Genomic DNA, 20,581 nt, shown 5'->3' with positions numbered 1-20,581 from the left:
GGGTGGAAGTTTTAGCTTTTAAGAAGAAAAAATTTTTTCCCCCAGACTTTTATATACATCTAAGAAAGAATAGGCATACCATTCCCATAGCCTTTTATTTTTTTGTAAGTCTGGGGAAACTTAGGCTTTTTTTTCCTAGTATAATCGATTATGCTAAACTATCAAAATCAGAACCAGGCATTCAATGGTACAAATCCTAATTCACCAATTATGTGACAAGAGTTTGATCTGAAGGCAGCTCCCTTTGGGGGAGGAGGTAATCGTGGTAGAGGGTGAGATCACTATGCGAGCAGGGGAAAATGATCTAGATTTGACTTAGTGAGCAGGAAGGCACCTTCATACCGAATGTGAGATGGAGGCGTATGAGGAATTTTGTCTCTATCTATATAGAATGTTTTCCTTATCTTGTGATTCAGGAAAGCAAGTCAATTTCTGAGGAAGTCTGGCCTGAAGCTTGAAGGAGCTGAGGCAGACGGCAGTTGATTACACATAGCATCAGCCTGACAGACCCCTTAAAGTCCAGACCATGAAGAGACAATGGAGAGGACCGGTGACGCAGAGCGTTCCCCAACCAGAGCAGGAGGATCCCAGGGTAAGTGGAGGCTTGGACCTCTCAGGAACCAGAAGGGCTGAATGGATTCCAGAGAGATGGTTTGAAGATGTAAACTTCTGTGTCCTTAACTCAATTGTTCTTTCCATTTAAGGCTGGTCCTGTTTGCGCAACCTTCTCACCGGGCTAATTAGCCCCTTTATAGTGTTTGAGGAGGAGTCTTACTCTCTCGATAGTGTCCTTTCCTGCCTAGTGTTTGTGAATTTCTTGAAATCTGGCCCATAATCCTCATCCTTAGACTTCCCAGTTGTTTCTCCCAGTCCTCTGCTCTAACATGTGCAGGGCCATAATCTCCTGAAATTCCTTACACGTATTGGGCCATGGGCAGATGTTCCCTCCTCAAAACAAGACCTAACTATTAAAATCTGATCTTATATTGAGCTTTGAAATCTGCCTGTTATTTCTGCTGAGTCACCAACCACCCCTTTCCCCACCCACAGAGGAAGTACAATCTACAAGTAGCAAGAAAACTCACAAAATGGAAGAACATTGTAAACTGGTTGTAGAATAAATAAAATTTACTGAGATTGTAAGATAAGTAAACATCATGTATACATGTATGCATGTGCATATTTGCATACATCCATACTTTCATACATACAAAAAGAAAAAGCCCAGACCCCTTGCTGAGGTGTTGATTTTGATTCAGATGCGACTGAATCAAAATCTGCCCCATAGGCTTTCCAAGGCCGTCATCTTTTTGGAAGCTTATTTTCACATGGTTGGACCTCTGAGGTCTGTTAGCAGCCAAGTGCTGAATCCTGCTTAGCCAGAGTTTGAGCTCTCTCTGTCTAAACATTAGCAGCTGAGCTCTCATCCCCTCTGCCACTAGGTCTCCTAATAAACATAGCGTTGTTGATCTGGTGGTGGTACCTGCTGAGTCAACCAAAAACTAGGACCTTGACTGGCTTGACCTGGAGTATTGCGGAACGGTTTTGGGATTTTTTTTTTTTTTTACTATGCTTTTAAGACAGGATCTTTGGACTCTGCAGAAAAATTCCTTTCAGAAAGTACTGTGGTGTGATGAAAGGAATTCCTAAAAAGCCTTCCAAAATGGTTTTAATTCCTTTATCTAAAGCTGAGGTTTTACTTTTGTGAGCAGAAGTATTTCAAACTAGCTCCATTCTTAAGGATTACAATTGATGCCAAATATTTCATTTTAAATGTTTCAATTCTAAATCCAGATGAACAGACTTAATATACAGGATCCTGTCTAGATGATACTCTCCCAATTTTTTCATATTTAAAATAAATCACTCTCAAGATAAAATTATCTACTTAGGTTGTTGTAACTTCTCCATTGTATGAGTAACAATATCATTGATGTCAGAATATAATCAATGTTTGATTGAATTAAAGAGAGTCAGGATGTCAGTAGGTAGAAAGGGGGACTCTTTATAAAAGCTCTAAGTCTGTGGACATCATTCCAGAACTGACTGTTGGTAAAAGACACTGGAAGCCAGAGAAGAACCTGCTGATAGAAAGAAAGTGTCCATGGCTGAACAATGGAAAAAGCAAGCAGATGTCCTATATGCTGGTGTTATCTTGAAAACCCCACGTACCTGAAATGTGGCAATGCCTGCTGCTTTCCTGCTTCAATTCACTGCAGATGCAGCCTCGTGGGAAACTTTATTGTGTGCATTCTGCCCTCTGATTACTAGGAAGAAAGACATCAGACAGAATTTCCAGCTGCATGAGGTGGTTTCCAGTATCAAGAAACTGGAGCCCCAGCTGGCACCTATTCTGTGGACGAAAGGATGCTGAAGTTTCAAGTGGATATGACCTTAGATGTTTACACAGACAACAATAATCTCATAATTTCTGAGAACCTGTGTTCTATAATGAGTTTTCATCCACAATTGGGAAGATTGTGCTGAGAGATATAACTTCGTGTGTGTCTTTGGCTCCCCTCTGTTCACCTCTGGCAGCCATTACTGGGAGGTGGACGTGGAAACAAGCCCAGAATGGGATCAGGGTGTTTGTAAAGAAGCAGATAATCTGGAAGCCCCACCAGGTCTCCACCTCTTGCATGTTGTTGTTAGGTGCCCTTGAGTCCGTTCTAACTCATAGCTGCCCTATGTACCACAGAACAAAACACTGCCCAGTCTTGCACCATCCTCACATGTATTGTTCTACTTGAGCCCATCGTTGCAGCCATCATGTCAATTGATCTCATTGAGGGTCTTCTTCTTTTCTGCTGACCCTGTGCTTTCCCAAGCAGGATGTCCTTCTCCAGGGACTGATCTCTCCTGACATCATGTCTATAGTATGTAAGAAGCAGTCCCGCCATCTTGGCTTCTAAGGAGCATTCTGGTTGTACTTGTTCCAAGACAGATTTCTTTGTACTTGTGGCAGTCCATGGTATATTGAATACTCTTCACCAACACAACAGTTTAAAAAGATTAATTCTTCGGTGTTCCTTATTCATTGTCCAGCTGTCACCTGCATATGATGCGATTGAGAATACCACGGCTTGGGTCAGGTGCAGTGGAGTCTTCAAGGTGACATCGTTGGTTTTCAATGCTTCAAAGAGGTGCTTTCTATCAGATTTGCCCAATGCAATGGGTCTTTTGATTTCTTGACTGATTTCTTGATTGTAAAATGAAATTCTTGACAACTTCGATCTTTTCTCCATTTATTATGATGGGGCTTCTTGGTACAGTTGTGAGGATTTTTGTTTCCTTGATGTTGAGATGTAATCCACACAGAAGGCTTTGGTCCTCAGTCTTCATCAATAAGTGTTTCAATTCCTCTTCAGTTTCAGCAAGCAAGAGTGTGTCATCTGCACAGCACAGGTTGTTAATGAGTCTTCCTCCAATCCTGATACCCCATTCTTCTTCATATAGTCCAGTTTCTTGGATTATGTGCTCAGCATAGAGATTGAATAGGTAAGGTGAAAGGATGCAACCCTGACACACACCTTTTCTGATGTTATAACATGCGGTTTTCCCTTTTTCTGTGTCAAAAACTGGCTGTTGATGTATGCACATGTTCCTCATGAGCACAGTTAAGTGCTCTGCAGTTCCTATTCTTCGCAGTGTTTTTCATAATTTGTTATGATTCACACAGTCAAATACCTTTACATAGTCAATAAAACACAGATAAACATCCTTCTGGTATTGTCTGCTTTCAGCCAGGATCCATCTGACATCAGTAGTGTTACCCTGGTTCCATGTCCTCTTCTGAATCCGGCCTGAATTTCTTGTACTTATCCTTTGGGAAACTGCTGCAGCTGCTTTTCATGTGATATTGCTTGCATGTGATATTAACGATAGTTTTCATTAATTTATGCATTCTGTTGGATCACCTTTCTTGGGAGTAGGCATAAACATGGATCTCTTCCAGTAGGTTGGCCAAGTAGCTGTCTTCCAAATTTCTTGCCGTAGAGGAGAGAGCACTTCGAGTGCAGCATCCGTATGCTGAAATATTTCAACTGATATTCCGTCAACTCCTGTAGCCTTGTTTTTCACCAATGCCTTCAGTGCAGCTTGGACTTCTTCCTTCAGTATTATTGGCTCCTTATCATATGCTACCTCATGAAGTGGTTGAATGTCGACCAATTCTTTTTGGTGTAATGACTGTGTATTCCTTCCATCTTCTTCTGATACTTCCAGGGTCGTTTAATATTTTCCCCATGGAATTCGTCACTGTTGGAAATTGAGGCTTGATTTTTTTCTTCAATTCTTTCAGCTTCAGAAATGCCGAGTGTGTTTTTGCCTTTTGGATTTGTATCTCCAGCTCTTTGCACATGTCATTATAATACTTTCCTTTGTCTTCTCCAGCCGCCCTTTGAAATCTCCTGTTCAATTCTTTTACTTCATCATTTCTTCCCTTTGCTTTAGCTGCTCGATGTTGAAGAGCAAGTATCCGAGTGTCTTCTTACATTCATTTTGGTTGTTTCTTTCCTTCCTGTCTATTTAATGACCTCTTACTTTGGTTATATATGATGTCCCTCCACAACTTGTCTGGTCTTTGATCATTAGTGTTCATGCATCAAATCTAGTCTTGAAATGATCTGTAAATTCAGGTGGGATATACTCAAGGTTGTACTTTGGCTCTTGTGGGCTTGTTCTAGTTTTCTTCAGTTTCAACTTGAACTTGCGTTTGAGCAATTGATGGTGTGTTCCACAGCTGGCCCCTGGCCTTCTTCTGACTGATGGTACTAAACTGTTCCATCATCTCTTTCCATAGATGTAGTCGATTTGATCCCTTTTTACTTCACCTGGTGATGTCCCCATATATAGTAGCTATTGATGTTGGTGGAAAAAGGGATTTGCAGTGAAGAACTTGCTAGTCTTTCAAAAGTCTATCATAGAATCTCGCATAGATCTCTGGAAATCAGCACACTTAGTGACAAAGCATTGCAAAAGGAAACTCAGATCACAACTTGAATCCCAGGGCCCACTGTCAGCTTGCTAAACTCTGCACCTCCTTCCACCTGGTTTTATGGTGGCGGGAAAGCAATTCTCAATGAAGTGTCTCAGTCATTCTGTCTTGTTTGTGACATTGTCCCTTTCTACCTAAAAGAAGTAAGAGTCGCAATTTGTGGGTGTCAGTGGCATTTGAAGGCAGAACAGGGAGGGCTGTGTCTCAATAAGTCCCAAATGAGGAGGAACCAGGAGGATGCCTTTTGAGATTGTTTCTAGGGGTGGATTCAGAATGGGAGTAGAGGATGTGGCTTGGAGGTCCTTTTGCAAGTCATCCAGGGCCTCCATCCTGGCTCCTGTGGGTCCAAGAGGAAATGCCAGGACTCCATGTTCTGATCCTGGCCAGAGAAAGCCTGAGCTAAGATAGGAGGTCCTTCAGCTCCTGTTCCTTAGGTTGGATACTTACTTCAGAAAACACATTCAAGCCAACTCAACTTAGGAATCCCAGCTTACTTGCCAGTGCCCTCCTCTGTGTCTTTGACTCATGCTCCATCTTCTCATCTCTTCAGTCTCACAACACACAAGGACCTCCCACCCTACTCTGTTGTCCTTTCTGAATGGTCTCTGCCTATTTAACTCAGTCTGAGTTCATTTTCCCTTTAACTTCTCTTCATGCACTCAACTCGCGTCCGCATCCCCCCACTACACAGTGACTATCTGTGAGATTCCAGTAGACTGTGTATGGTTAGATGCATTGTGAACTTGTGGCCTTGATGGTCTGAGAGTGGTAGAAATAACAGCATTGTTGTACCCAGTGCTACATGTCTGGGAAGAAGCCTTGATTGTAAGACCTTGTTGGTTAGTACCTGGCACTGTCTGTACCCACATCAAGCTCTACCCCTTGGGTCCCATAAGAATGTTTTGGCCCTTTCATTTTACTTTACTTCCCTCTTTCATTGAATTTCTTCTTCCCTAGTAGCTGGTTTGGGTTCTTAATTTTCCTAGACATTGCCAGCGTGGTCTCAGTTGTCTATGGGCAGAAGCGCAGGCCACCTGTTGCCTGGGTTGGGGTCCCAGGCAGGCTTCTTTCCCCCAGGTTCAAGTTGATTACACCTAGGAACCTGTATATACCTTTTTGGATCACTGGACATGTGGCGAGGGTGGTGAAGAACTGACTGCTGTATACAGGAAGGCAGATTGTCAGTACTCTTGTGTCCAAGGTTACATGTTTCGGAAGAAGCATGGGTCCTACAGCTTTTTTGGCCCGACCCTGGCACCTTCCCCACTCACATCTGGCTCTACCATCTTGATCTCACATGAATGTTTGGGTCCCTCCATTCATGCTTTATCTCCTTTATTCCATTGGATTCCTTCTGCTAGTAGGTATGTCAGTTCTGTATTTTCCTAGATGTTGCCAGCATTCTGAGGTCCTGAAGGGCTTAAGGAGAGTCCACTTCTTGGTTAGCATGAAAGGTCTGGAGCGCAGGTCATGACAGTCTTGGTAGGGACACAGAGTCATCTTGGTAGGCTCTGTAGTTCCTTTCAACCTGATATTAGGATGGTATGCAAGTCTTTGTCATTCAGCTGTTCCTGTGTCTGTGGCCTTTTTTGGATACATCCAATTCTACTCATCTGGGAACAGATCAGAGGTGGATGGGGAGAGTCAATTGGGAGGTAGAATGTGGAAAGGCTATGGCCGATAGGTCCAATGTGGTATGGGCTATTAGGTATCACACTAGGTGGTATCCAGGCTGGAGAACAGATGAAGGCAAGGGAATCTATTCAAGGTCACTTTGCAATGTGTTCAGGGTTTCCACCAGTGATCATGAGAGGCTGGGAAGAAAGCCCAGGATCCCAGGTCTTGTTTCTGGCCAGAGAGCCTGAGTGCAGATGGGAACCCATTCAACTTCCGTTTCTTCAGCTGGGCCCTTCCTTCCAGAAGCCCATTCAAATCCAACTATTGTTTTTAAGACTCTCCACTTACCTGCCAGCTCTCTCACTTGAGCTCAGCCTCTGACTCAGGTCTCCATCTCTCATGTCTTCAGCCAAACAACACTTCCACTTCACACCTGCACTATCCTAGGGTTTCTAACTCACAGACAGGCTCTGCCCACTACCTGAGCCTGAGGTTGTTCCCCTCCTATTCTACAGGCTTAACTCACATAGGAGAGAAACCGTATACTTGCAATGACTGTTGAAGAGCCTTCAGTTTTCATTCATCATTTAGCCAACATATGCTGATTCATACTGACCAGAAGTAATACAAACGTCATCAATATGGGAAAGTCTTTAGACAATGCTCTCACATTAGAGAATATGAAATTACTCACCTGGGAATAAAATCATATAAAAGTGAGCCATGTATGAAAGCTATTAGACAATATTGTGACCTTAGACAACATGAAAGAACTCACACTCGACAGAAAGTCTCTGTTAGTAATCACCATGGAAGAGACTTCAGTGACTATACAAAGACTTTCACAATAGAGATAAACCATAAATGTCAGCCATGTAGGAAAGCACTTATTCAAAGTTTTCATCTTCGAGAATATGAAAGAAATCATATAGGAGAGAAACTCTATGTTTTTAATCATTGTGGAAGGGTGTATATTTACTATTCAATCCTTCAACAGCATGAATTCATTTATACTGGGAGAAATCAAATAAATGTCAGCTATGGGGTAGAGCATTTAATAAAAGTGCTTGCTTTCAAGAATGTGTGAGAAGTCAAGCTGGAGAGGAACCTATAAATACAGTGAATGTGAAGAAGGCTTTAGACAAGGCTCCCAAGTTTATATACACAGAGAACTCACACAGGGTTGATACACTATATCTATCATTGTCTATCACCTTTACACACACTGGAAAACTCATACAATATAGATATACTATTTTTGCAATAGAAGAGGTTGAGCCTTTACCAGAAAGCTTCCATTTTACCTCCCAGAGAATTCACATGGAGATAAACCTTACTTATGTAAAAACTGTGGAAGAATCTTCATCTGGAGTTCCAGCATTGGAATACACAAGAAACTCAGAGTAGGAATAAATCTCGAAAAAACAAAGAAGGCAGGAAAGGCTTTGCCAGGAGTAACAAGCTGCTTGGGGAGCACAGATAATTCATACAGTAAAGAAAATTCTATGAAATAAACATGGAAATCTCATTACTCATGGAACAACACTTTTGGGACATGAGAGGATTCCCACATGCACAAAGCACTGTCAGTGCAAGGAATGAATGAAAGTCTACAGTGATCACTCATCCCTAAGTCAGCACTAAAGATGTCACATTGATGAGATACTAATTCTGCAGTCCAAGTGAAAAAGCTTTCATCTGGAGTTCAACTTAGAAAACTCATACTGGGAGAGGCGGGTCTAAGCTGGTGGAGTAGTCACATGCTTCCTGTAGTCCCTCTTGCAGCAAAGATCTGAAAAAAAACAAGTGTATCGATTATATATGTCAATCTAGGAAACCTAAACATCATGGGCAACGTTGTGGAATTGGACTGAGAGACAGGAGGAGGGAGAGAGAGTTCACAAGCAGTAAGGATTTGCCACACCTGACCTGGCTTGAACTGGTACCCTGCAGGCTGGGATCAGCAGGTACCAACATTGAGGCAATATAAAGAAAGCTCATACTAGGAAAATCCTCAACAAGAATTTTCAGCATGCAATTGAGGTAAGAAATCAGATCTCTGTCCAATACCTAATTATTATAAATACATACCATAAAGATACAGAATGGTAAAATGCTTTTAGAAATCATGAATATAGTATTTGGTAAAAAAACAGCAAAAACAAAGTAAACCAGCTCAAGAGACCAGTACTTGCAGATACGTAGACACTAGCAGTTTTTGAAAAATGGATTCTGTTGGTAGATATCATAAAAAACAGGAAACATTGTGTTGAGTAATAATGGGCAATTTTTCTTTTATTGTTCTTGCTTTCATTGTTGATATCTTGGACACTTTTTATTTTGATGCATATCTAAACATAATTGCAAAGATTGGGGTCAGTCAGAAAATAAATGTAGATGCTAGGTGAAAGGCTGAGAACAAAATGTGATGCATGTCCTCTATTTTAATAGTTTTAAAAGTGTACATGCATGAGAAAGATGAATGGATACGTAAAAAAATAAATGTTCGGTGACTAAATACTCATGATGCATTTATTTCTTATGCTTAAAATGTCCTCTGATATTGCCCTAGTCACTTAAAAGGGAATGAAAGTTTCATCTTTAAGAGGAAACACATTTGTCAGCCCTGATGGATTTTGAGCACCTTGGTGGAAACATCACCAGAATTCGGGGTCAGAAAATGGCTCATTTTCTACATTCAGATTTGTTTTCCAGGGAATATTTTCTCCCTCAAGAACACAAGGGTATCTGAGAGAATGAATACTTGGGAGACCTTTGCAGACATGGAGAGAGTCTCGTTTTCTGAATGCCACAGAACTGCTGGGGCTGAATACAGTAACTCAGGTGTATTGAATCACGCAGCTGTGCTCCTTTGATATCTATTATGCAAACATTTTCTACAAATGCCCACTGTTTTCACTGGATGAAATGAACCTGAAAAAGAACATTCTGAGGAAATAAATATTTGAAAGGGTAGATTCCGTTCTGTAAGTGAAACTTTCATGAAAACTGGCCAGGGAGAGGGTTGGAGCTGCATAACAAGTTCTTGCCCCTATCAGAATAATTCCTTTCCTTGCTTTGCTGTAGTATTTATTATAACCTTGAGAAGTATTAAGGAATAAATTGTTTGAAATATGACTTTCGAGGACTTACAAAGCACTTCATGTAGGCTGCAAAGTATATGATGTGTGTATATCTATAGCATCATGTGATCCTAAAGGGGCTTGTGACTCAGGTATGTTTAGGAATCCTTGGCATAAATGATTCATGTAGGAGAAGCATCATGGGTCTAGCGTAGGTTGCAAGACAGGTTCTTCAGCCAGTGTTACAGATGCTGCTGCCAAGCAAGGTGTGAGGTCAAGAATACTGTAGGAAACTGGGGAGGAAACTGGGGAGGAAATTTCCCTACAATCCTATGTCATGAGTGAATACCACAATTTTATTTTGCAGTTTATTTTTATTTTGTATGTTATCTAAAGTATGTTATTAACTTACTCATCAAATGTTCAATTTGTTAACAGCTATTTGTTGAGGTCTTTGATGTTTCAGACCATGACTTTTTTGTGGTGCTTAAGTAGAAATGATACAATATCTCTATCTTCAGAGAACTTACATTCTAGTATAGGCAAAAAGTAAATTGCAAAATAAAATGTCTGATATTGAAAGGTTAAAGTGGACAAATTATTACAGATTGTTTAAATGTGTGACATAAGTAATAATCTAGCTGTTGTAATGGTGACTATCAGGAGAGATCTGTAAAAATGATAGACACATGGCCTATCTAACATAAGGCATTTTTTTTAATGCAAAGATGTATGTGATTGAACTCTTTTCATGCGGAGGAAAAATCACTCTTTGAGGAAGTTGATTTTGTTCTCAAGTCTTCAGAGCACAAAGAATTTATGTCCAAGGAATCGCCTGTGGCCAATATAGAATGAGAACAGTGAATAGAGAGGACTGCTCTTGATGCTTCTGAAGGAGTGAAGGGGAGGATTAAGGGTCCAGTGCAGATGGGAAAATTAAGCAGGTTTGTGATGTAATTTGGAGCCTGAGGTGACAAGGAGTGCTGGTGGATTACTGGTGAAAATGGGGCACAGCATCATACCATCTTCTTGCCTCTAGGTGTGAGTACAAGATCAGTTTCCTACTGGGTGCCACTGCCTCCAGGGAGGGATGAAGTGGAAGGCTGACTCACACTGCCTCGTTATAGCAGGGTGGGTTGGTGCTTCATTCTCACTGTGCCACCCTGATACCAAGAGAGGGGAAAGCAGATGAAATCACCTTTCCTGGGTCCATTGTGATCTACTTTGTCAATGGTAGTTGGGGGCAGTTGCTCAAATGCCCAGCAACCGTCTCTGACTCATGGAAGAAATGAGTTTGTAGACCTGTTTTGCAGTGCCATGTTCAAATTCATTGCTGCTGGATGATTGTGGAGGTTGAAATTCTTGGGGTCCCTTAGTGATGACAGATGGGAGAAACCTGGTGCTTTTATTAGGTCTGACTTGTCCCATTTTGTTCTGTATTGGTATAAGAATGGGGTAGAATTTCAGTTCCCCATGGTGCCCCCGACCATATGTTACTAAGGAAAAAAAAAAAAAAAAAAAGAGTTCTACCTAATTCAGGAGGCAAAGGCATGGACGGTTATCTGCCTGCTAAGTGATTTAGACTATGTTAGTCAGAAGAAGCCTACAGTAGCCCTGCTTTCCAGTCTGGCAATCTTGGGTTCTCAAGCCCCTTGTGTTACATGAGTCAGAGGAAATCTCTTTCCTGCCTCACGGACTTGGGACATTACAATCTCTAACAACCGTGTGAGCCATTTCCTTGTTAAAAATCTCTCTCTCTGTCTCTCTAGTTTTATGTGTTACTGGTTTTGCGTCTCTAGAGAATCCAGCCTAAGACAATGCCTCAACATAAAGAAAACAGAAATCCTCACAACTAGACATATAAGCAACATCCTGATAAGGAGAGAAAATATTGAAGTTGTTAAGCATTTCCTTTACCTTGGATCCAGAATCAACGCCCATGGAAACAGCAGCCAAGAACTGAAACAACACATTGTATTGGACAAATCTGCTGGAAATGACCTCTTGAAAGAGTTAAAAAAGAAAGATGTCCCTTTGAGGACTAAGGTGCACCTGACCCAAGCCATGGTCCTTCAATCATCTCACATGCATGGAAAAGCTGCACAATGAATAAGAAAGACGGAAGGAGAACTGATGCCTTTGAATTGGTGTTGAATATCAAATATACCATGAATTGACAGAATTGCCAAGAAATTTGTCTTGGAAGAAGCATAGCCAGAAGCAAGGATTGCAAGACTTTGTCTCACATAGTTTGGACATACCATCAGGAGGGAGTAGTGCCTGGAAAAGACATGATGCTTGATAAAGTGGAGGGTCAGGGAAAAAGACATTCAAGGAAATGGATTGATACAGTGCTTGCCACAATGGACTCAAGTATGCAAGAATTGTGAGCATGGTGCAGGATGGGGCACTTCTCCACTGTCTTGTATGTGGGGCAGCTATGAGTTGGAACTGACTTGATAGCACCTAACCACAATGGGAACATGTATTTGCTTATTTCACATAAGTGAGATGATAGAGTGTTTGTCCATTTGAAAACCAGAGACTAATGGATAGAATATATTGCCCCTAAAGAGACCTTGGCGTATAGTAAATTCTGAAATGTCAGAGTTGGTTTTGCACATCAGTAAGGTAATAACTACTCCCTAATGCAGGATGGGCACTCTGGTGGCGCAGTTTTAATAGCTCAGCTGTTGTCCAAGTGTCAGCAGCTGGAATCTACCGGCCACTCCTTGGAAACTCTATGGGGCAGTTCTATTCTGTCCTATGAGTAGGAATGGACTGGGCAGCAATGGGTTTGGTTTTTTTGGTTGTTAATCTTGGACGAGAAAAAATGTAATCATATGCCTGTCTTTCATAATTTGTAAACATATACCTGAAATGTATCAAGGGCTAAAAAAAAATGTATAGAATTGGAAAAATGTAGACATGCATTAGAATATTTAGAGTAAAAATTTCATGAGTTCAGGGCTCGGAAGATTTTTTAAAAAGTATAAATAAAAGTTACAACTGCTAATATTAAACTGGAAATGTTAACGAACAAATTGACAAATTAGATGCTTAGATTACCGTGATCGAATTAGATTAACAAGATTAGGTAAATGTCATTGGATTAATTTAAATTGAATTTGATTGGATTGATTGTCTTAGAGTGAATGGTTTACATTACATGGGAGGGGATGTAAAGATATGATTAGATCCCTTGAGGCTAACACTCAAGAAGTACCTCTGGATTAAAAAACAAAACAAAACAAAACCGAACGAAAAAACTAAAGAAAACAATCAAAGCCATTGGAGTGGAGTCAGTTCTGACTCACAGTGACCCTATAGGTTATTGGATAACTGCCCCATAGGGTTTCCAAAGAGCAGCTGGTGGATTTGAACTCTCTTTAACTCGGACTCCATCTTCTCGTCTCTTCAGCCTGGCAAAGCCCAAGAACCAGCCCACCCTACCCCACTGTCCCCTCTCAAAGGCCTCCGCCCTTCTAACTCATCCTGAATCAATCTTCTCTTTGAGTCCTTATCATGTACTCAACTCATGTCCATATCCTGCTGTGGCCAGGTACCTATCTATGAGATCCGAATAGACTGTGTAGGGTCAGGTGCCTTGAGAACTTGTGTCCTCCAAGGTCTGAGGAGGGCAGATTGTCAGTAGTCTTGTGCCCAGTGTTACCTGTCTGGGAAGAAGCCTGGACCCTATGACCTTGGTGGCCAGGACCTGGCATTGTCCCCACGAACATCCAGCTCTACCATCTTGGTCCCAAATAAATGTCTGGGTGCTTCCTTTCACACTTTCCCTCCCTTCCTCCTTTGGATTCCTTCTCTAGCTAGTAGCTGCTTCAGGGTCCAGATTTTTGTTTATTTTCTTACACTGGAAATCTTAAACAACAAAATTAACAAATTAGATGATTAGATAATGGTAATTGTATTAGGTTAAGTAGATCAGGTAAAAGTGATTGGATTAAGTCCAATTGAATTATTGAGTGATTGCATTAGATTGAGTGAATTACATTACACGGGATCCCATCTCAAGATTTCATTAAATCAAGTGAGATTGGGTTATGTTGGACTCATTGAATGTGATTGGGTTGGATTGATTGGATTAAAGAGCTTACAAATCACGTGACATTGAGACAACATGAAAGCTTGCGAGTCTGTCATTCTTGGTCAGTTGTGTCTGGTCTTCTCTCCAGGTTTGTGGTCTCGTCTCCTGGCTAACTAGTCAACCCAGAGTCTTTGGGAAGGACTCTTAGTTCCTATTTTCAAAACACCCTCAGAGTGACCTTTCCTCAGAAGTCCTGGGAACTGCACCACGGAGCCGTCCCAGTAACCACCTACTGAGGATCCGTTGACACACAGCTAAAGACAGCTGGGCTTCAGGTTAGTCTTTTCTCTTTTTTAAATTTTAGTTCTTTTCAATGCTCAGAGGAATAGTACTTGTGAAAATCTACAGTGGTTTGACTCTTGGTGTTGAGGTAAGCATTCTTTAGCATTTTAAAAACTGATGAAATGCATCATTCTGAATTCTAATTATTACATTAATATTTGAGTTTCAAATTAAAGATATTCCAATGCCCTGTCTGGGATAGTGCATGAATAGGTATAGAGCCCTGGTAGTTTTGCCAAAGTAATTAAAAGACTAAATAATTCAACTGCACGTTCTTAGTTAATGTAAATTCATTGAGCATTTATTAAAAATAAGTTATAAAGGGAGATGATGAAGGTAAACCACTAAGCAAAAGAGTCCAGGTCATCAACTGTGACGGTCCCAATCTACTAGGGGAGGCAATAATTTATGTGTTAATTCGTCATTGGAAATTGCCTCCTCTCATGTAAAAGACGAAGTCTTGGTATTGCAGTAGTTAAGCATTGGGCTGCTAACCCCAAGGTGGGCAGTTGGCATCCACCAGCTGTTCTTTGGCAACCCTATGGGGCAGTTCTACTCTGTCTTATAGGGTCGCTATGAGTTGGAATCGACTGAGCTGCAACATGTAAAAGGTGGAAATTTTAGCTTTTAAGAAGAGAACATTTTTTCCCATTTTTTTATTCTATCTGTGAGATCCGAATAGACTGTGTAGAGCCAAGTGCCTTGAGAACTTGTGTCCTCGAAGGTCTGAATAAGGCAGATTGTCAGTACTCTTGTCCTCAGTGTTATTTGTCTGGGAAGAAGCCTGGACCCTACTACCTTGGTGGCCAGGACCTGGCACTGTTCCCACCAACATCCAGCTCTGCCATCTTGGGACCACATGAAAGTCTGGGACCTTCTTTTCACATTTTTCCTCCCGTCTTCCATTGGATTCTTTCTTCAGCTAGTACTGCTTCAGGTTCCAGATTTATTTTTTTTTTAACTGGAAATATTAAGCAACAAATTGACAAATTAGCTGATTAGATAAGTGTGATGGTATTAGATTAACTAGAATAGGTAAATGTGATTGGATTAAGGAACTTGAATTATTGATTGATTGCATTAGAGTGAATGAATTACATTACAAAGGATCCAATCTAAAGATTTAATTAGATCCACTGTGATTGGGTTCTATTGGATTAATTGAATGTGATTGGATTGGATCGATTGGATTAAAGAGCACATAAATTACGTGACTTTGAGACAACATAAAAGCTTGTGAGTCCATTGTTCTTAGTCAGTCGAGTCCAGTCTTCTCTTCAGGTTTGTGAGCTCTTCTCCTGGCGATTTAGCCTATTCGGAGTCTTCGAGAAGGAATCCTACTCCCTAGTTTGGAATCGCACGTCTTGGAAACTGTACCACGGAGCCATCCCAGAATCCATCTATTGAGGACCTGTTGACAAAGCCACAGACAGCTGGGCTTCAGGTTAGTCTTTTTTTTTTTTTTTTTAATTTTACTTCTTTTCATTGCTCAGAGATATAGTATTTCTGAAAATCCACATTGGTTTGGCTCTTGGTATGGAGGTAAGCATTGTTTAGCATTTTAAAGACTGAAAAAATGCATCATTCTGAATTCAATTATTACATTAAAATTTGAGTTTCAAAGTAAATATATCGCAGTGGCCTGACTTGTGTGGGATAGTGCATGAGTAGTTGTAGATCCCTGGTGGTTTTGCCAAACTAATTAAAAGACTAAATAACTAAATTGTGCATTCTTATTTCATGTAGATTCATTGTGCATTTATTAGAAATGAGTTAGAAAGTGAGACAATGAAGGTAAACCGGTAAATAAAACAGTCCAGGTCATCAACTGTGAAGGTCCCAATCTGCTAAGGGAGACAATGGTTTTCTGTGTTCATTCGTCATTGGAAATTGCCTCCTCTCATGGCAAAGGTGAAGCCCTGGTGTTGCAGTGGTGAAGCACTGGGCTGCTAACCACAAGGGTGGCAGTTTGAGTCTACCAGCCACTCCTTCGAAACCCTATAGGGTAGTTTTACTCTGTCCTATGGGGTTGTTATGAGTCGGAATCAACTTGACCGCAACATGTAAAGGGTGGAAGTTTTAGCTTTTAAGAAGAAAATGTTTTTTTTTCCCCAGACTTTTATATACATCTAAGAAAGAATAGGCATACCATTCCCATAGCCTTTTATTTTTTTGTAAGTCTGGGGAAACTTAGGATTTTTTTTCCTAGTATAATCGATTATGCTAAACTATCAAAATCAGAACCAGGCATTCAATGGTACAAATCCTAATTCACCAATTATGTGACAAGAGTTTGATCTGAGGGCAGCTTCCTTTGGGGGAGGAGGTAATCGTGGTAGAGGGTGAGATCACTATGTGAGCAGAGGAAAATGATCTAGATTTGACTTAGTGAGCAGGAAGGCACCTTCATACCGAATGTGAGATGGAGGCGTATGAGGAATTTTGTCTCCATCTATATACAATGTTTTCCTTACCTTGTGATTTAGGAAACCAAGTCAATTTCTGAGGAAGACTGGCCTGAAGCTTGAAGGAGCTGAGGCAGACGGCAGTTGATTACAAATAGGGTCAGCCTGACAGACCCCATAAAGTCCAGACCATGAAGAGACAATGGAGAGGACCAGTGGCGCACAGCGTCCCCCAACCAGAGCAGGAGGATCCCAGGGTAAGTGGAGGCTTGGACTTCTCAGGAACCAGAAGGGCTGCATGGATTCCAGAGAGATGGTTTGAACATGTAAACTTCTGTGTCCTTAACTCAATTGTTCTTTCAATTTAAGGCTGGTCGTGTTTGCGACCTTCTCACCGGGCTAATTAGCCCATTTATACTGTTTGAGGAGGAGTCTTACTCCCTAGATGGTGTCCTTTCCTGCCTAGTGTTTGTGAATTTCTTGAAATCTGGCTCATAATCCTCATCCTTAGACTTCCCAGTTGTTCCTCCCAGTCCTCTGCTCTAACATGGGCAGTGCCATAATCTCCTGAAATTCCTTACACATATCGGGCCATGTGCAGATGTTCCCTCCTCAAAACAAGACCTAACTATTAAAATCTGATCTTATATTGAGCTTTGAAATCTCTCTGTTATTTCTGCTGAGTCACCAACCAGCCCTTTCTCCACCCACAGAGGAAGTGCAAGAACTGCGGAGCCTTTGGGCACACAGCAAGAAGTAAGAGGTGCCCCATAAAGTGCTGGAGTAGGATTGTCGTGCCCAAAGCCTGGGGCTCAAAAGAGATGAAGGAGAACACGGAGCCAAAGAAACCCCAGGAACCTCAGACTCTTTGGCCCTGTAACAACTTGGAAAGAGAAAAGGAACAAAGACAAAGGTGAGGAACATGGAAAGTCCTTGTGTATTGAAAGAGATGATGTGTTTTCATCTGTATGCTGTGTGTCCTGTCATCAGGGCAACTGGAGAGAAATAGGATAGGGTAAGTGGAGAGAAATAGCCAAGAGCTCAATATGCTCCAGGTGTCCACATTGAGGAGACCATTCTAGTCCCGGATAATCACTAAGGGGAGGGTCAGGGTAAATCTTGGAGCTTTGCACATGGTGGGGATAATACAAGAGAATCTAACTTAAGGTAGAGAAAGGACAAAATGCGGGGGGCTGAATGAGGTTGTAGGATGAATCTGAGATGAGGGACTGGGCAGCCGTGGAAAAGATCACAGTGATTCAATACCTCCCTCATCCTAAAGCAATAGGACTGGACCCCCGGAATTCTTATCTTGGGTTGGGAGAGTAATCTGGGGTGTGTCCTCTTAACATGTTTTTTTGTTTCCCATCAGGCAAGGAGAACATGACAGAAAAGCTCTACTCCAGAAATTTCCCAAGAGACCCGAAGGGAAGCAGCAGAAAAATTGGAAAGAATTAAGAGAATCTTGTGACTACTTAAGGGTGAGCCAACCAGGTTCCCTGCTCTATTTCTCTTCTGTGTAAGCGAGTTTTTCTTCACTCCTATGCCCCTTCTGTGGGAAGAGGTTTTAAAATTCTGTTCTGGCCAATAGGATACCAAATTTTTTGTATGCACTTCAGATGTCATTTTCCCTTTGTTTCTTTGTTTTTGTAATATTCCTTGCATGCCTACCAAAAACATGGTAGTGGGAGCATTTCTGCACAGAGGTATAAGTGATTTAATCAGATGCCTTCCAAGAGGTAGACTCGTACATGGGAAAATATGCATCTTTTAAGTTGTGTTACATATTTCCAAATATCGCTTGAAAACACATTAGGCATCCTTCTGCCTTCAAAAGACCTTTAACCATGTCCACTCCATAGAAGTGTGTAGGAAAGGGCTTGTTCCACATCCTTAAGCAAGACGCGTTAGTAAAAAAGTTGATAGTTTTCAGTGTGATGGGAACAATATATCCAGCTGATATTGTAGTTTATTTCTCCTGAGCCTACCTGAGGTTGGGGAGCTCTTCATATACAAACAGACTGCCTGTATTTCTTCCACTGTTAGAGAAAATTCGAAAACTTCCATGCCTTTATGTTGGTTGATTTTCTTTTCCATTTGACTTGGAGGAAATCCTAATATATATCCTGCGGTGTCTTCTCCCACAGCACCCTTGCAGGCCCATGCCCATTTACACTACGAAGATGCGATCTGTCCTGGACCCTTCTCTCAGAAACTGGCCACATGTAAGGAAACCTGACCTGAAATCTATCTTCCCTGAAAGGTGTCCTATCCAAGATCATGATCCAAGCTTCTTCTCATGTCATGGACAAACTAAAGAAGAAGTGAATATCACTGGCTCTTCTCAGCCAGCAACCAAACACTTTGACCAGGACTCTACCGTCATGGCCAAGACAACAGACAACAGATGTGATGCTTGTGCTTGTTATGTTTCCCAGCCGGCCACAAAAACCCTTTTCCCGGGCCATGTCCTCAGCCCCCAAGAACAAGCCAAGGGTCCTGATCGGATCTCAAAATCCAGTCCACAGTCTGCCAGAGGTAGAAGGGGCCAGGACTCTCCACTTAGAATCCAGGCACCAGGAAAAAGATCTGCCCAGACCCCCGTACAGATTTGCTTGAATCCTGCGAAGAAAGCAAAACTCACGACCCTCCAGATTCTCCAACAGAGCAGTCAGAGACCTGATGTGGGAGCTGGCCAGCCTCTTTCCAATACAACTGAATTTGGACCAAAAGGGCCACCCCAAGTCCCCAGGATGACAGACCGCCAGCCTCTGCACAGTAGACCTCAACTGAATACTGTTGAAACCAGCCCTATCCTTCCACCCCCAATTTCTAGCCATGTTCCACGACAGCCACTCAGAATTGTTTTCACAAGAATGGAAAATGGACAGTGGAGCTCCAGGTTCAGAACATCTCCCACTTCTCTCCTTCCTGAGTAGCCTACACCTCTTGTAGGGAGCCCTTAGATTCTTGAGAATTGTGGGAGACACAGTACCCGGATTCTAGTGAGGCTTCTGGCCTCCTTTTAAGGAGAGTGACTGGGAGTGAGACCTCTATGGTAGGGACCTCAACCTCCAGTGTCCCACGAAGTGATTGTGACTAAATAAGCACAGAGGGGAAAGATGCAGGGAACAGGGTATATTTGTTGAATCACATCCTCAGATGTGGTGTGAGTGGAATGGTGGAATCTCAGGTGTTGTCAAAGACAGACATGCCGAGACTGCCTATTTTATTTTTTTATATTAAGTATATAATATGGACCTTATGCAACAGGCCTGTAGTAGTTGTTGTAATTTAGTTTTTTTGTAAGGAACTAAGTCAATATGGGAGTAAATGTTCAAGTATAATGTCACTGGAAGCTATGTAATTAACTGTATTTGGTGTGAAAATGACTAGATTTTAGAAAGACTTAAAGAACCCATCAGTGGGCTCTGTCTCATTGAAGCAGTGCCCTGTACTGAGGCTAAGGTTTTGAGTCTGTGGGAATGTTTAAGTGAAATCAGCATTGGTTATAATCTATTGATCTTGTTTGTTATTAACATTTACTGTAAAGTTGTATTGTAAATTTTCTTCAATGTTAATAAAATGTTCACTATTACGACATTTTGTGTGGGTATTTTTATTTGCACATAATCTAAACCCCAAAGGTCCATATAAATATGCATTTGTTTGATTAACTGGATAATGAGAAATAACTTTCATACACACAGTTTATTCTTGGACCTAGAATTTGCTAGAAATATGCATTTTCAGGTGCAACCCAGCCCTACTGCATCAAAATAGCAATATTCTCAATTGATTCATGTGCAGATTAAGTTGTGAGAAGCACTACTTGTGGACTGATTTGTCTCATATGGGTCACTTGGTGAACTTTAATTTACAAGGGTGCTCATCCCAGAAATAGAAATTTACTGCGTGTTGCGTGAGGCTTGGACCTGGGGATTGTTAAAGATTCTGCAGACAAATCAAGTGTTCACCAGAGCGTGAGAAGCATTGCGTATGGTTGGCAAAGCTAACTCTTCAAGCTTTTGCTATCTACATTTGCTAACCTGATCAAGAAAAAGGGGCTGGCTTTTAAGGGAGTTTGATTTCC

The 20,581-nt window shown here is 41.5% G+C and overlaps 1 protein-coding gene across 1 annotated transcript; it reads left to right on the top strand.

The window, feature by feature from the left end:
* The first annotated feature begins 537 nt into the window (after positions 1–537).
* LOC135228401 (protein FAM90A5-like) lies at positions 538–19,427 on the top strand. The gene is made up of 6 exons (XM_064274183.1): positions 538–592; positions 705–808; positions 16,647–16,745; positions 17,202–17,401; positions 17,861–17,969; positions 18,636–19,427. The coding sequence occupies exons 1-6, from the start codon at positions 538–540 to the stop codon at positions 19,425–19,427; spliced, it is 1,359 nt and encodes a 452-aa protein (XP_064130253.1).
* The last annotated feature ends 1,154 nt before the right edge of the window (positions 19,428–20,581 follow it).

The sequence above is a fragment of the Loxodonta africana genome, chromosome 21 (assembly GCF_030014295.1).
Source record: "Loxodonta africana isolate mLoxAfr1 chromosome 21, mLoxAfr1.hap2, whole genome shotgun sequence".
In the NCBI taxonomy this organism is placed as follows: Eukaryota; Metazoa; Chordata; class Mammalia; order Proboscidea; family Elephantidae; genus Loxodonta; species Loxodonta africana.
This window is presented reverse-complemented; position numbering and strand designations above follow the sequence as displayed.